General features: G+C 48.0%; 1 protein-coding gene across 1 annotated transcript in view; it reads right to left on the bottom strand.

Annotated features, from left to right (window-relative positions):
• MDGA1 (MAM domain containing glycosylphosphatidylinositol anchor 1) overlaps window positions 1-247 on the bottom strand; it is a 148505-nt gene extending 148258 nt beyond the window's left edge. Inside the window, exon 1 of the mRNA XM_050315589.1 lies at window positions 30-247. Within this exon, the coding sequence (XP_050171546.1) occupies window positions 30-156 (127 nt within the window). The 5' untranslated portion in view covers window positions 157-247. The remainder of the gene's footprint in view (window positions 1-29) is intronic.
• Between the last annotated feature and the right edge of the window lie 14171 nt (window positions 248-14418).

Raw genomic sequence — 14418 nt, 5'->3', positions numbered from 1 at the left:
CAAACAGCGACCGCGACAGCGTCCCTTACCGTACACCCCTTGTCCCCTGCTGTACACCGGCATCAGAGACAGGAATAAAAAACAGATCATGTCCATCTTCAAGGCAGAGGCTTCATCGCCAGCGAAGAAAAACAGCCAAAACAGCTCAGGCAGCATCCGGCGGGGGAGCAAGGAGCAGCCGAAAGCCTCCCGAAACGCCACCCCATGCGCCCCGCTCCGCGCCGGGCACCGGCGTCCCTTGGGCGGAGGAAGGGACTCCCCCACCCACCCCCAACCGGGGCCGCCTAGGGGTAAAATTTAAAATTTGAAAAAAAAAAAAAAAAAGGAAGAAAAAAAAGGAGGGAGAGAGTGAGGGAAGGAGACAGGGAGGGAAGGAACGCGGAGCGCCGCTTCCCCTCGCCAGGTTGCTCGAGGATCTCCAGGCGAACAGGCAGCCGCGCCCGTACTCGGGGTACACGGAAAAGCCAGCTCGGGGGCACTGGGCCGGCGCCGGGATAGGGCAGGAGTAGGGCTCGGGCCAGCCCAGCGCTATCCCCCAGCCCCTGTGGGAAAGGGGGCTCCTTTGTTCAGCGGGAGCTGCCAAGCTCTGCCCCAAGTCCCGCGCTACTCAAAGTGCTGCCAACTGGGGCCAACTTCAGTGAGTCCTCGCCCTCTCTCCTCCTAGCGAGGCTCTGGCCGCAGCCCCAGAAGCGGACGGGGAGAAGGAGAAGGAGGTGGAGAAAAAGGGGGGAAGCGAGGGTGGGGGGTAGGAGCCAGCTGCTGAAAGGCGGAGGGAGGGATAGGTGATTCCTCTTTTCCAGATCTTCTGGGGAGGGGATTGTTGTAATTAATCAAATCCAGGCAGGAATTTTTTTTTTTTTTTTTAAAGCGGCTTCCAAGAGCTCCCCCAGCTGCACTGCATCGCCCCAGCCAACCTGAAGGGAGAAGCAAACGAGGAGCAGACAGACCACGCACCCTCGTTCCACCTGCAGCTCAGTCCGGCTCTCCTCTCCTCCTCCCCAACCTGCCAGGTCCTTCTCCCTACAAAACTTTCCCTGATGTTGTGTGCCGGCCTCGGAAGGATGCTTGGCCTCCGGGTTTGCCTGCTTTACCCGCCTCGCAGGGGATTTGCAGCTGTAGAGAGAGGTCCGTGTCTCTCTCCCTCGACGGCTGCCGGAGCTCCTAGCGGGAAATAACGGGCTGCAGCTGGAAGGGAGCCGACAAAGAGAGACAAGAAGCTGGACAAAGTTGGGCTATTCCTGCTAGATGCCAGCTGGAAACCGCTTGGCAGGTCCCTGCCCCACCGCTTTTTCCTCAAGCGCCAAAATCTCCTGCAAAAGTTGCTGGGAGCGTCACCGCTCCCCAGCCGGCCCCGGGGCTCTCCGCTCCACCGGTCCCCGACGGGGCGTCCGGCGGTTCCCGCGCCCGTCGGCCGGGCTGGCCCGAGGTCGCCTCACGCCATCCTGCCTGCCGGCTCTGCCAGCTGCGCCTTATTTTCTTCTCTGTTGGCTTTCCAGGTTTTTCCCATCTTCTCCTTACCATTTCATTCCTTTTTTTTTTTTTTTTTTTTTTTAAAAAAAAAAAAAAAAAAAAGGAGCCAATTAAAGCGGCCGTGCTGGGGAGAGCCCAGCCTCCTGCCCAATTCTGCGGGCCTCCCCATGCCTCGCCCCAGCCCAATTATAGACAACACCGCAGGGCTGGGAAGTAAAAGGGACTTGCTTCGTGCGAGAGATGGGTCGTCAGACCAGGGTATCCCCATCCTCAGGACACTCATGGCAAGGTCGGCTTCTCCCGACTGGGACCTGAGATGCGAAGGGGTGAGGAGGGCAGCTCCTGTACTGGCGCTGGCTAGTGCCAGCGAAGTTTTTTGCCCCCCACTTCCCCCATAGGTTGCAGGCTGGCGGGGTTGCCTTGTACATGCTGCCAGGGAGCGGCGGGGCGGGGGTGCCGTGCGGCCCCCAGCCTGGTGCGAGGCTGCGGGGGCCGCGGTACCCGCCGGACTGCCGGCCCTGGGCCGTGGTGAGGCTCGTACGTGAGACCTGGAGCCGGGGAGCTGTGCATGCAGCCTCCGCTCCTGCCCGCACCGCGCAGAGCTCGGGGCGAGAGGCTGGGAGGAGGAAGAGGATGAGAATGCTGCGTGAGTCCCGACCATCGTCACCGGCACTGGGGGGCTGCGCGGGGCCCTGCCTTGCCATCCCTCTCTCCGTCCGCTTTACCAGAGGGACAAAACGCTGCTTCTGGGGAGCCTAGACCTGCTCGCCTGCGAACCCGCCCGTGCCTTGCCAGGGGCCGTAGCAGTGAGCCCAGACCGTAAAGCGGAGCCAGCGCCGTGGAAACCCCTCTTGGGGCGCGCACTACTCCCGGGAACCCGGCTCCGGCTCGCCTCTTCCCCAGCGCTGAGAGCCCGCCGAAGCTCTCAGGGACGGGCTGATGCGGGTGTCCTTTAGCGACAGCAGAGTCGTCTGCGGCTCTTCCCTGAGGCTGGTCCCTGCGCACCCTCCCGCCTCGGCCACGCGTGGGCTGGGCGCGCTGCCCCCGGGCGCTCCCGCGGCTCCCTGTGCCGCCGCTCTGCACCCATGCCCGCTCCCCGCGGTTGCTGGCGAGGGGTGCGGGACCCGGAGAGAAAGCGGTTGGAAAGACTCGACAGGCACTGAGTCACCGTGTGAAGAAGTCACTCCCTGATAAAAACGTAATTAAAAAAAAAGAAAAGAAAAAGAAAAAATATCAAGAGATATGGCATAGGGAGAGCGGCTGCCTGCTCAGTCGTGCTCTAACAAACAAGCAATTAATAGATATAGCCCCTAATTAGTAAGCGGTTGTTCTTATTGTAAATGGTGCTCAGCGGGAGAGAAAAGCAAAGCGTGCACCAGGAGGAGAGCGGCGATACGGACAGGGCAGCTTCCCCCCAGTGCCCAGCATCCCTGCATGGAGGTGGCATGGCAGGCGATTTCCCACTGGGCTCTATTCTATCACTTGTCAGGATACCGCCAGTATAAAACTGCCTTGTTTGGTTTTGTGTGGTTTGGGGATTTTTTTGTCCTTTGTGTTTTTTGTTTCTATAACCAAGCTAAGGGAACATTTGCCAAGACACTGCGGGCTTCACACTCTGAGATGCCCTTTCTGTAGCTGATGGAGTGGGGCACTTGTGAAAGCACCTGATGTGATCAAGTTTATTCCTTAATACAATAAACCCTTGTCTGAGAAGGATTCAGTCCTTCCTGTGGTGAGTGGTGGCAACATTAATAAAGGGCGCATAGGTAGAAGGAGGCAGCCAGCACGAGGAAGGGACAGGTGGAGCAACCCCCTTGCCAAGGCATAGGGAGAAGGAGGAGCTGTCAATGATGAAAAGAAACAAAATTGTCCACATATCCATTCAACACAAGGAAAATGAAATGTAGAAGTGTTTGCAGATCCAAGAAACTTCATGGTGGCTAAAAAAAACCAATCAACATGGCAACACGGAGACACAACTCTCGTTTTTTTCTATGCGTAACTTTGAAATAAGGATATTTATGTGGCATTTTGTAGCCTTTTCATTTCTTTTTTTTCAGGGATTCTCATTAAATTATGGAACAGTGCCTCAGTGTTTGAACGAGTATCCTGGCTAATGAGTCAAAAAAAGAAAAATCAAAAAGTGTGTGCTTCACACCCCTTTTTGTGTTAACATTCAATGAATGTACTCATGTTTCATTGGCTCAAACACTTATGAAAGATGAATTTCAAAGTAAACTGACAAAGTATACTCTGAGTGGAAAAAAATACTGCCAAAACCCAAGTACCTAACTGCATTTGCTAAATAAGGTAATTAATAATTATTGCTCGAAGCCTAATAAATCATAGCATTCATAACTATGGAGCTTTCAGTGGGTGACAGCAAGGCAGCGCTCCTATGCACACTTGCTAAGCAAGCTACTTGCCATAGGCAAACCATACTCTGTAGTGATTCTACTTGTCAAAAAGCAAAGATGAGGGATGTCTTTCCTCCCCCCAAGACTGTGTCTGCAGAACATATTCGTCCCATCTTTCTATCTGGGAGTCAGTGTCTTTGGTCGCTTCTCAAGACCCCACTTGTCAGATGAGTCCTGTCTCTGAAATATTTATACATACTACATCACCTATATTTCACAGCTATGTTAAGAGGTAGACAGTCTCTGGGACAGATGTGGTGTTCAAAGGGAGCAAATCATATATAGCACAATGACGCCAGGCAAGAGGTGATTGAAGAACCATGTGAGGCCAAGGTCCAGTTGTAACAACATTAATTATCTCTGTGTCAATGTTTTCATGCCGTAGTCTGGTTCAGTCTGTCATTTATTTCTTTTCTGGGATGATGCAACTATCTCTGGGCCTCAGTGATCTTTTGAGCTTGTGGTCTGACATTTCTTTCACCTCTTTCCTGTTCATTATCTTCTCAGCACCACATCCAGGAATGACTCCATCATAGGTTTGCATCAAAGACCTGAGCATAGAGGCTTGTCCCTGCAATGCTGCTGAGCTGGGCTGAGCAGGGACAAGTGTCCAACCCAAGGCAGTGAGATGGGGCAGTAAGAGAGTCAAAGAGGGGGAACTGAGAATGGGAAGGGAATGCCAGTGTGTGTGAGGAAACTGTTACAAAACAAACTAGGGGCAACAGCACCAGATACTCTGCAATGCACAAACTACCGGAAGATGGGAAAGCATGGGTGAAGCTACAATGACAGGATGCAGTTAAACTGTCTGCTATCTGTTTTCCTTCTGTTTAACTGGTCTTCATAGGAAAACTGTAAAAAAATATACTAAAAAACCCTAGTTTGCCATTCTGAAGTGCTAGAGTCAGAATCTCTTTGTGGGAAAAAAATTGCCTAGAGCAGTCCTTCCACCATTCATAACACCATTCATAACTGCTGCTGTCCTAGATCCTCCTGGGTATCTCCTGCTTCCAGTGTGAAGCATGCCAAGATAGGGTTATAAATCCCAGGGGTTCTGCTTTGCTGTCCTCAGTTCTCCTCATCTCCACTCCAGGGAATACACCTATGCCGTGCTCACTTTCTTCCCAGATGCATTTTACAACACTAGTAGTACTTCTCAGCCTCTGCTGTATTCTCTGGTTTTTTGATTAGCTCTCCTCATCACAGACAGTGTTTGGTACTGAGAGGAGTGATGAAGAGGGAGTCCATCTCTATTCCTCATCCAAGGCCTACTGGAGCTTTATCACCCTTCCTTCCCTGCACCTCCCAGATGCAGCTAGTTGCAGGGCCATGTTGGGATTTCTGATAGCTGATTGCTATTGTATTGGATTTTGCTATTCCTGCCTCCTATCTTTACCCAACTATACTTTGACAAACCTATGTTTCCTAGTTAGGGCTTATTTGAAACCACTGCAATCCTTTGCCCCTCTTATCTCAATGTGTGGCCACTCTTCTTTCCTTTCCTTAGTGCTACCCCATGCCCTCCCCCTCCTTCCCCTGCTTTTGCTCTAAACCCACAGGCTTTTAACTCAACATTTTCTACCAATCTCTATGCCTTTTAGCCTATACATCTAGTTTTCCAGAGATCCTGCTGGGCTTTTTTTTTGCTTTTGTGCTTTAGGACAGATTTGGGCTGGTATAGGGGCAGAGACAAGGGTCTCAGCATCACTGGGAACATCTTTTTCCTGTTTCACCTTTTCTTTGATCTTTTTTCTCCTCTGCCTACTTCTTCTTCTACATTCATACTTTCTTCTTCTTTCCCACCCTCCCTTTCATGTGTAAAAAGTGAATCAAAAAATGTCAAGCTGATGCTGGTCAAAGGAACTTGTTCTCCCTTTCTTCCACTTCCTTTCATTGCCTCAGCCTCTCTCTTGGCGCACGTCTCCCAAACTGCGCTGGAGAGGGGATACTTTTTCACAGAAGATACAAAGGGTTTGGGCATGATTCTCCCCTATTCGTGCCCTCTGCCACCACCAGCAAAGGGTGCATCAATTGCAGATTTTGTCAGTGCCAGACAGATGATCTGAAATGTGTGATTTCTGCCCTTTGCTGGAGCTGGTGGTGCAGGGGAGGGTAAAGGAGCTGCTCCTGAAGCAGATGCCTTCAGCCAGAGGGTTGTGTTTGAGCCAGTTGTCAGCTCTCCCAGGAGACTGTGCTACTTGAATTTCCCATGAGAGGTTTTAAACACAGCTCACAACATGGGGATGATTGATTGGCTCATTCAACTGTCAGATGGGACCTTCCTGTTTAGACCTTGGTGGAGACAGACTTTGGCCACAGACAGCACATTATGTCTTCCTGACATGAGGAGGAAGCCATCCTGCAGAGTCACTTTTGTGGGAACAATCAGGTAAAGCTGTGGGTTCACATGCCCTAAGCCCTCTTGGTGGTGAGGAAACACCCCAGCAGGTACCTCCTCACTTTAGTTGTCCAGTGATCACACTTGGTTTTGTGAAGCTGATCTATTAGCCTCACAATTACTTCAAATAACACAAAAGAAGTTCCTTTATTCCTTTTTGTCCATAGACAGAGCCATCCTCACTTCAGGAAGCTGAACATTTGTGTTTTGGATTTAAAAAGAAAGCTGCAGAGAAAAGTATTTTTCTACCAGAATTTCCCCTCACTACCAATCCCAGAACATAAGACCTGGTAGAGATGGTCACAGAAAGATTCAACAGTGTGATGGGCAGGCTGCAGAGAAGAACATTCAGTTCAATACCTCCTTCCTCAGGAACCATACAGTACTCATCAGTGGTGCAGCTCTCCACCCGCCTCTCACTGTAACTTGATGTGGTGGGTTGACTTTGGCTGGATGCCAGGTGCCCACCCAGCTGCTTTATCACTCCGCTTCCCAGTTGGACAGGGGAGAGGGTAAGATGGAAAACAACCCATGGGTTGTGATAAGGCAGTTTATTAAAGCAGAAGCCAGGCAAAAGCGCGCAAGTGCAAAAGTGATGCTGCGAAAAGCAGCAGATTGTTCTCCACTTCCCATCAGCAGCGATGATGGACCACTTTGAGAAGCAGGGCTTCAGCACACGTTCCTCAGCAGGCAGCCGTTGGAGACAATGAGTGCCTGTCTTCCTGCTCCTTGCCTTAGCTTTTATATCTGAGCTGACATCATATGGCATGGAATATCCCTTTGGTCAGTTTGGGTCAGCTGGCCTGGTTGTGTCCTTTGCAGAATCTTGGCATTAACTGGGGAAGGAATGCTGTGCCAGTGCTGCTCAGCAGTAGCCAAAACACCGGTGTGTTACCAACACCTTCTGAGCTGCCAATGCAAGGCACAGCACTGTGAGGGCTGCTACGGGGAAATGAACACCATCTCAGCCAGACCCAATACACGTGACAGTGAAAAAAATTTGAAATCCATAGCTGTCAGGAGCCTATGTGCACTGCCCCCATCCAAACAGCTTGGGCAATCAGTGGGTATGGGCTTTGTTCCACCTGGGAGAACGGGTATGCAGTCCCAGGCTCACCTGGGCTTCACCAGCTGTTATGACTGGAGATACCCGAGTCAGCCCAGTTCCTGGTGGAGGCTTCCTCCTGCTCTCTTTTTGGCAGCTCTTCAGCTGATTGTTATTTCCCTTCACTAACACAAATACACTCTCCCAAGCCTGACCCGTCTTCCCTTTGTCCAGACTCCTTCCAGGAGGATTATAAATAAGCTTCGACCTGAGTTTTGGAAATCCTGGGGCCAGAGCTCCCGCTGAAAATACAGTGTCCCCAGGGTACTTATCTCCTCCAGAGGTACTCAAAGATGGATGTGGACACTCATGTTTTAAGTCAAAATAACTTTTATGGCCTGTTTCACTGTCACACCTTGCTCTACTCATACCTGTAGGTCAGGGTGGCAGGTGAATACATCAGAAAGTTTCCGGGCTTAAGGAGAGAATGCAAGGCGCTACCTTACTGGGCAATGCACATCTTAGTGCTGCTGAGCTTCCCTGCTTTGAGTCTGTAAATTCATGAAGTCTGGAGGGACGGAGTGCTGCAAATCTTAGCCCCATGAGGGAGGATGCTCTGAGCTCATCGGTGAGAAATCTGGGTCTCTCAGCCCTCATTTATGTTCCTCAGCAATCTCTGCACAGATACCACTTGTATATACACTATTTCATCTCAGTGTTTTGATCATGTATGACTTTAAGGAAACCTGGATTCCTGAAGTCCATGTGTCTTGAGAATGGCTGAGCACAAAAAATGTCAAGGGTAGTTGGCCCCTCTGATTTAATCCAAAAGCCACTGTCTTCTCATGACCCAAATATAGCACAGGGTGGAAAAGTAGCCCACGAGGTTTAGCTCCCTAAGTGAGTTTCGTAATAAAACCCATACGGTTAAGTTGTGCAGAAGTAGTTTCATAGTTGAGTACTGTATATAGTCTATGAGCTACCCTTGCTATTGCCTCTTCATTTCCAGGTGTTGTTTGCCACTGCTTCAGTATTTTACTCAAGAATCCAGCGATTTTTATCTATGTGTGAATCTCTGTGTACACACACATACACACACACACAGAAAATCCTTTTCCCTTCTGTCCAGTGATACACTACAGCCTCTTCAAGTCAAAATGTCTTAGACAATTCATTGCACAAATCCAGAAACCGCAAGAGAAATGTGCAAGGAAAAGAGAATGTTTGGAACTGTCACTGTTGAAAGGATGCTTTAAAAAACAAGAGCCTCTCCCTTCCCCAGGGATTTGCGGCTCCCTCTTTACCTTTGGAATGAGTCCGAAACACAATTCCATGTTGCCTCTATGCTTTAACATTCTCAAATCATTAAGGTGCAGTAGCATCTTTGTTTTTCCTCTGTAACTTGATCCATTTTAGAAAACCTGTGGTGAAAGACTCTGTTTCAACTTAACATGACTCTTTATAACAAATTGTACAGCAAATCAGAGTCAGAAGAGCCATTACTGTAACACTAGATGTGATACACAAGAATTTAACAGAAAAACCCTATTGGGAGGAAATTATAGAAACACCAACCACATTTACCAACATATTTTTCATTGGCGCTGCTCTAATCATTTTAGAAAAGCTGGGGCTGGGGCTACCTGGGGACACGATACAGATGTGTGAATGCTGTGCAGCATCGAAGCACTACTGGTGGGGACATAGTTTACCAGCAGAGCTGTTTCTTGACAGGATCACCCATCTACCCACTGCTCCCAAGCAAAGTAGCAAATGAATCTGCACTCACACAGAGGGGTTTTGCTGGCATAGCTGTCTCAGTCATGAGTTGCACCCCTGATCAAAAGTGAGTATGAAGGAGCCCTCCTGTGTGTGCGGAGGGGGTTGAAACACAGACTCAAGGTGTGACTCACCCAAACTCAGACAGCAAGGCAGAGAGATGAGCAGAGCTGGAACAGACTACTGTCTTGCCTCATTTCTCAGCATGGCTGCAGACAGACAGCATTGCCACTGAACTGTGTATTCCAATGTATAATTACTTGTTTATTATCTGGCTAGCTCATTATGCCAAACAAGTTAGCAGGAATGTGGAGCAAAGACATTTCTCCTCTCCTTGACTTTCAGACCAGAGAAGAAACGACAGATCATACAACCTACTGGGAATCTCCACCTCCTCCACCCTTCATAGCCTGGCAGAGATTGAAGTTTGATTGATTTCTCAGTTACATCTAGTCCTCAGAAGAAAAAGAGCTAATCATGCTAGCCTGATTCTAAAAGTCAGGGACTTTGATGGCTGTGGCTATTGCTGCTTCCAGAGTGATGTGCTGGGCATGTGTCGTGATGGGTGACCTTGCACTGAGCCGTGTTGGGAGTAACCAGCTCTACCATACACCATTGCTCGGTACCTCACAGACGGGGAGTGTCAACCTGAGCTAAAGCCAAATACAGGGCCACTGGAGTCAAGAGAGGGCTTGACTTACCTATAGGTAAAGGTGGCACATTTTTAAAGCTTGAAAACATAATCCCCTCTGTTGCAACCTTCCTCAAGGAGCTCACCAGGGGCTACAGTATTTTCACACATGTCACTTCATGTCTTAAGCGTTGCACACCCAGCCTGTGTATTTCCAAAGAAGTTTCTCCATGCAGCTCCCCAGGTGGCTGCCCTCTGGTGAAGGCTGAGGCACTCCTTGCTAAACCAAACCCTGCATCCAAACTTCCCCAGGAAAATCAGACGAGGGTTTTGAGCAGCAACAGCAGCCTTCCCTATTGGCTATATCAATCAGTAAAATTAGCAGAAAATAGCATAATTTTTAGATGGGCCAAATCATTCACAGATTATGGAGACAGAAGGAAACACTGCTGGTCTGATCTCCTGTTCTAATCAAAGTGCATTGTGAGGAACAACCTCCAGTACTGATTTCTGAGAAGCCAATAATAAACCATTCATTTGTATTTCACATAGAGCAGTGCCATATTCCATCAGGATGCACAAACCAGTGTTCTGAAGGAACAATACACATTTGGGATTGGATTTACAGCTCTGCAGAAGCTGTCAGATTTGCCGGTAAACCACAGTATCTGACTTCCTGGAAGGTTTCACGGCATGTGATGATGGCAGTAAGGAATAGATGCCTCTGATTTTCCCACTCTGATTTTTCCTGGTCTTTGGCATCAAGAATGGGGGGGACATCAGGGAGACAGTGTCACCCTCCCACCCAGCTTCAGGAGGGACTGGAGGAACCAGCAAGATCCAGGTGAGAGGGAGAAGCCATGGGGAATCAGGGCAGCACTGACTCAGGAATTAATGGGGTGGACAGCGAAAGGCGAAAGGCGGGGTGAGAAATGGCCTGGGGGAGGGATGAAAGAGAAACATTGGGGCAGCTTGAAGCATGGGAAGAGAAGCAAGGACTGCTAGAAAGATGGTGGAGCCAGTAGACAACTGAGACTTGGGGAAAGCTAGCATGTAAGAAGGCACTGCTTGCTGGGGTGGGGACTGGTGGCCCCTGGTTGGGTTGAAATGTGGTCCTGGGCCATGGGTAGGGTGAGGGGAGGCTTGAGAGTAGAGGTGGGCAGAGTCCCCAGGACCTGGCAGCTCTGCCCCTTCTTTTTGCCCAGTCAGCCCTTATTCTTCTCCAACCCACATTTTGGCACACCCTCACTTGCTTCACATCCTGACAGAATTCCCTTTCAATCCTACCCTTGCAAGGAAGCCTGTGGGGTTAGATATGAAGGGCTGATAAGAAGGGACAGAGGGAGAAATAGGATGAAATGTGCCTCCCTGTGCCTGATGATTCAGTCCAACTACCCTGGGAACACCTGGTCTTGGGGATAACATGGAGTGTGGTCACCATAGCTGACAGGGGATGAGCTCATCCGTGCTCCAAACATCCTGTGTGAGGTGTCTCATGCTAAATACTCTTCTTTATTCTCCGTGTACCTCTGAGCCCCTGAAAACAGCAGACATATTTTACAGGAACAAAATAGATGCCTTTCTCTCTGGAAAATGAGCACTGGCTGATCAAGAAATTACCAATAAAAATTTCTAATACGAGCACTTTTTTTCCCCCTTGTTTGTCTTGATGGAGAATCACATTTCATTCTCAAATCACAGTTCTACATTTATCATCCCTGATTTAGCAAATTGCCTCTTGTGGAAGCAGTGCCTAACCTACCTTTATTTAAGATTTTGCAGGATAATATGTTTGTGTTGGACTCAGAGAGACTGACAAAAAAAGTGGCAAATATATTGCAATGGACATACCATAAAGGATTTTAGATTCAAAATATTCCTCCTCAAGTAACACTTTCAGAAAATATGTATTGTCAGTAAGACTTAAACATAAAATCTTGAAACAAGAGGAATTTTGTTGTCTTTCTCCTTTTTTTAAAGTTTTTTTTCTTAACAGAGATCAAAATCAATCTTTCAATAAGCCTCTCTTCGTAGTCAAAATAGAAGAAGGTGAAGATACCTCTATATTCAGAGTTGGCTCAAGGCTTATCAGCAGGGTAGGTAAAATTTAATTTTGCAGCCCGAGGATTTTCACTTCACCCTTGGGCAGGCAGAATTCAGCTCTGTGTATCAGCAGAGTGGGTCCCTCCCTGGATGTGTCTCTTCTTTTCTATCACCTTGATACCACACAGCTTGTGGGGGAAAGGCTGGACAGTTGGCTGCTGCAGCTACAGCCATCCCAACCTCTTCTAGCCCAGGCCAACCAGGCTGCTGGTTGCCCCTGGTAGGCTCCTATCTTGGCAGCCAACAGCTTTGCCGGTGTTTGAAACCAGCCCTGTCTGTAGTAAGGTAGAGAAACTCTCATGTGCAAAGCTGAACCTGGAATCATTATATTATAGCTGCAAGGGTAGCCTCCCACTTAAATATAAGGATGCAGATAATTGGGCTACCCTGGATAAAACAAATTCTTCTGCCCTTTAAACTGTAACCAGTACACATGATGCAATCTCACTGTGCTGGGGCAGTGTTGGGAATGGGGGTGGCTTACCCCAAGTAGGAGAGGACTTCTGTGCCCTTAGCACACAGGGATAAACTACAGGGAATCATGACATTCACACATATGCCCCTTCCCATTTGAGCTCCATGGGAATACTATCAAGCTGATGGTTTTGTAATGAAATCAATAAGAAAGTAAGAGGACATCAACAAAATCATTAATAATTTCTCTCAATTATAATCTAGTTTTTTTCAAATGCAGCTATTGCTGGAGCCTCGAGCCAGAATTAATGATATGGAAAATCTGAAGGACGATAAACAGTATATCCGTGAGCTAGTAGGATGTGAACAAACAGTAAACACAAATGAAAATGTCAAAGGGGTTAAATCTGTAATAAACTACTGCTTCAATATTGTTTGATAAGCTCTCCTTCAGACGTTGCACAAATATTCTCCCTTTACTTTCAGAGCCAGCATGGTCTTTTACACATTTCACAGGACAAAATAGTAGAGGAACTGAAATGGGCCTTTAAAGAGAAACAGATTGTAACCTCATTGTTACATTTTAAAAGCAATAACACAAATGCATGATTACACATTCTTCATAGCTGGGATTCCTTTTTCGTCCTAGGTAGACAACCTGTGCTGTGTTCAGTGCAGAGCTCACTGATGTTCTGTACTTTCTGCTGTTTATAAAGTGAATCGAGCAGGTACATTTTGCAATTGTTAATACCAAGGGTAATAATATACACACACATATGCCTCCACCCACATAAGCACAGAGAGGTTAATACCAATCTAAAAATATTTTGTATGGCAGAAAGAATACAAAAACATTGTCAGCAGAGTTGTTGGAAGACAATATTGGTTAATGAAAGGTTTGTGGTCTTGGGCACACAACTGCAGGAGTTAATCTGTGTTCTGTCCATCCTGGGCAAAGACTGTACTTACTTCTTTAAAGTACTTTATCAAGTGCTTTGTGATGAAAAAGGCCGCAATCCCTGTATGTCCTAAATAAAGCAACCAGCAATACAAGTGAAACAGGCACATTTATGAAGCCAAGGAAGGAAACAGTAAGTTTTCTTAGGCCTGATTTCATGTCGCAGGTGCATTTTTGTTACTTTTAGACTCGACAAGAGTGACTCAAAACACAGAATTCTAATTCCCCGGGACACAGAGACAATTAATCACTGATGAAGGGGAAATGCTGAATTCCCAGTATCTAGCTTTCTCTAAGAAAGCTGTCTGGCTGTGTTGTGCAAACTAATCTCTTCCAAGCATCATCTTTTTTTGTTTCTTGCCCTGTTTCACATATATAATACACACACCCAGTTGGAGAGAGAGGAAAAAAAGAGAGGGAAACGAAGAGAGAGGTCATGTTTCCACATATCAATAACTGTTGGAAGAAAATAGCTTATACATGGAGCTGGAATTGGAGAAAGGTGGGACTACTCTTACAATTCCCTTGGTGAACTGCAGCTGAGATTAGTCCAGAACTATCATAAATAAAATACTGCACGGAAGAAAAAAATCAGAGCATGTTTTTAACCGTCTGGTGGGGGGAAAATAGCTATAGATTCTGACTGGGAGAAGCAGATGGCAGCGAATTATGAGAGCAGGGCACTGCTGCTGCTGCAGCCGCTGCTGCAACTGACACAGCTCAGCTCTTTTCCATGTGACAGAAGGGCCCCTGGGCAGCCAGAGATGAGTCAAACCCGTGTGTGTGCACAGGCATCTCTGGAGAACCCCAGTTTTTCTCTTTCATTTGTGTGACACTGCTTCAGGGTTTGAAATGAGTCGTGCAGCCCTTGCATCCTAAGAGCACCCTTTCCCCTTGCACTCTGTCTTTCCCAGCGTCTGAAATGTGGCCAGCTCTGATGAGCACAGTGTGGCTGGATGACATCATGCAGGAGGGATCTCTACAGTCTTCAAGCAAGGCTGCTATTGGCATCCTTCGAGTGGTGCACCTAAAGTCCTGAGCTAACACCAAGATGCAGAGAAGCAGCCACTGAGGACACTAACATTGAAGCCACTTTGCTTGCACTCACTGGGGAGATGTGCAGTCTCCTCCTGAAAATCAAAGGATGTGCAGCAACCGCATTGCAAAGCATCAGTATTTGACTAAGTCACTTAAACCTGTAGG

Source organism: Myiozetetes cayanensis, unplaced genomic scaffold, assembly GCF_022539395.1.
Source record: "Myiozetetes cayanensis isolate MyiCay16 unplaced genomic scaffold, myiCay2020 scf2-11, whole genome shotgun sequence".
NCBI classification, from domain to species: domain Eukaryota; kingdom Metazoa; phylum Chordata; class Aves; order Passeriformes; family Tyrannidae; genus Myiozetetes; species Myiozetetes cayanensis.
This window is presented reverse-complemented; position numbering and strand designations above follow the sequence as displayed.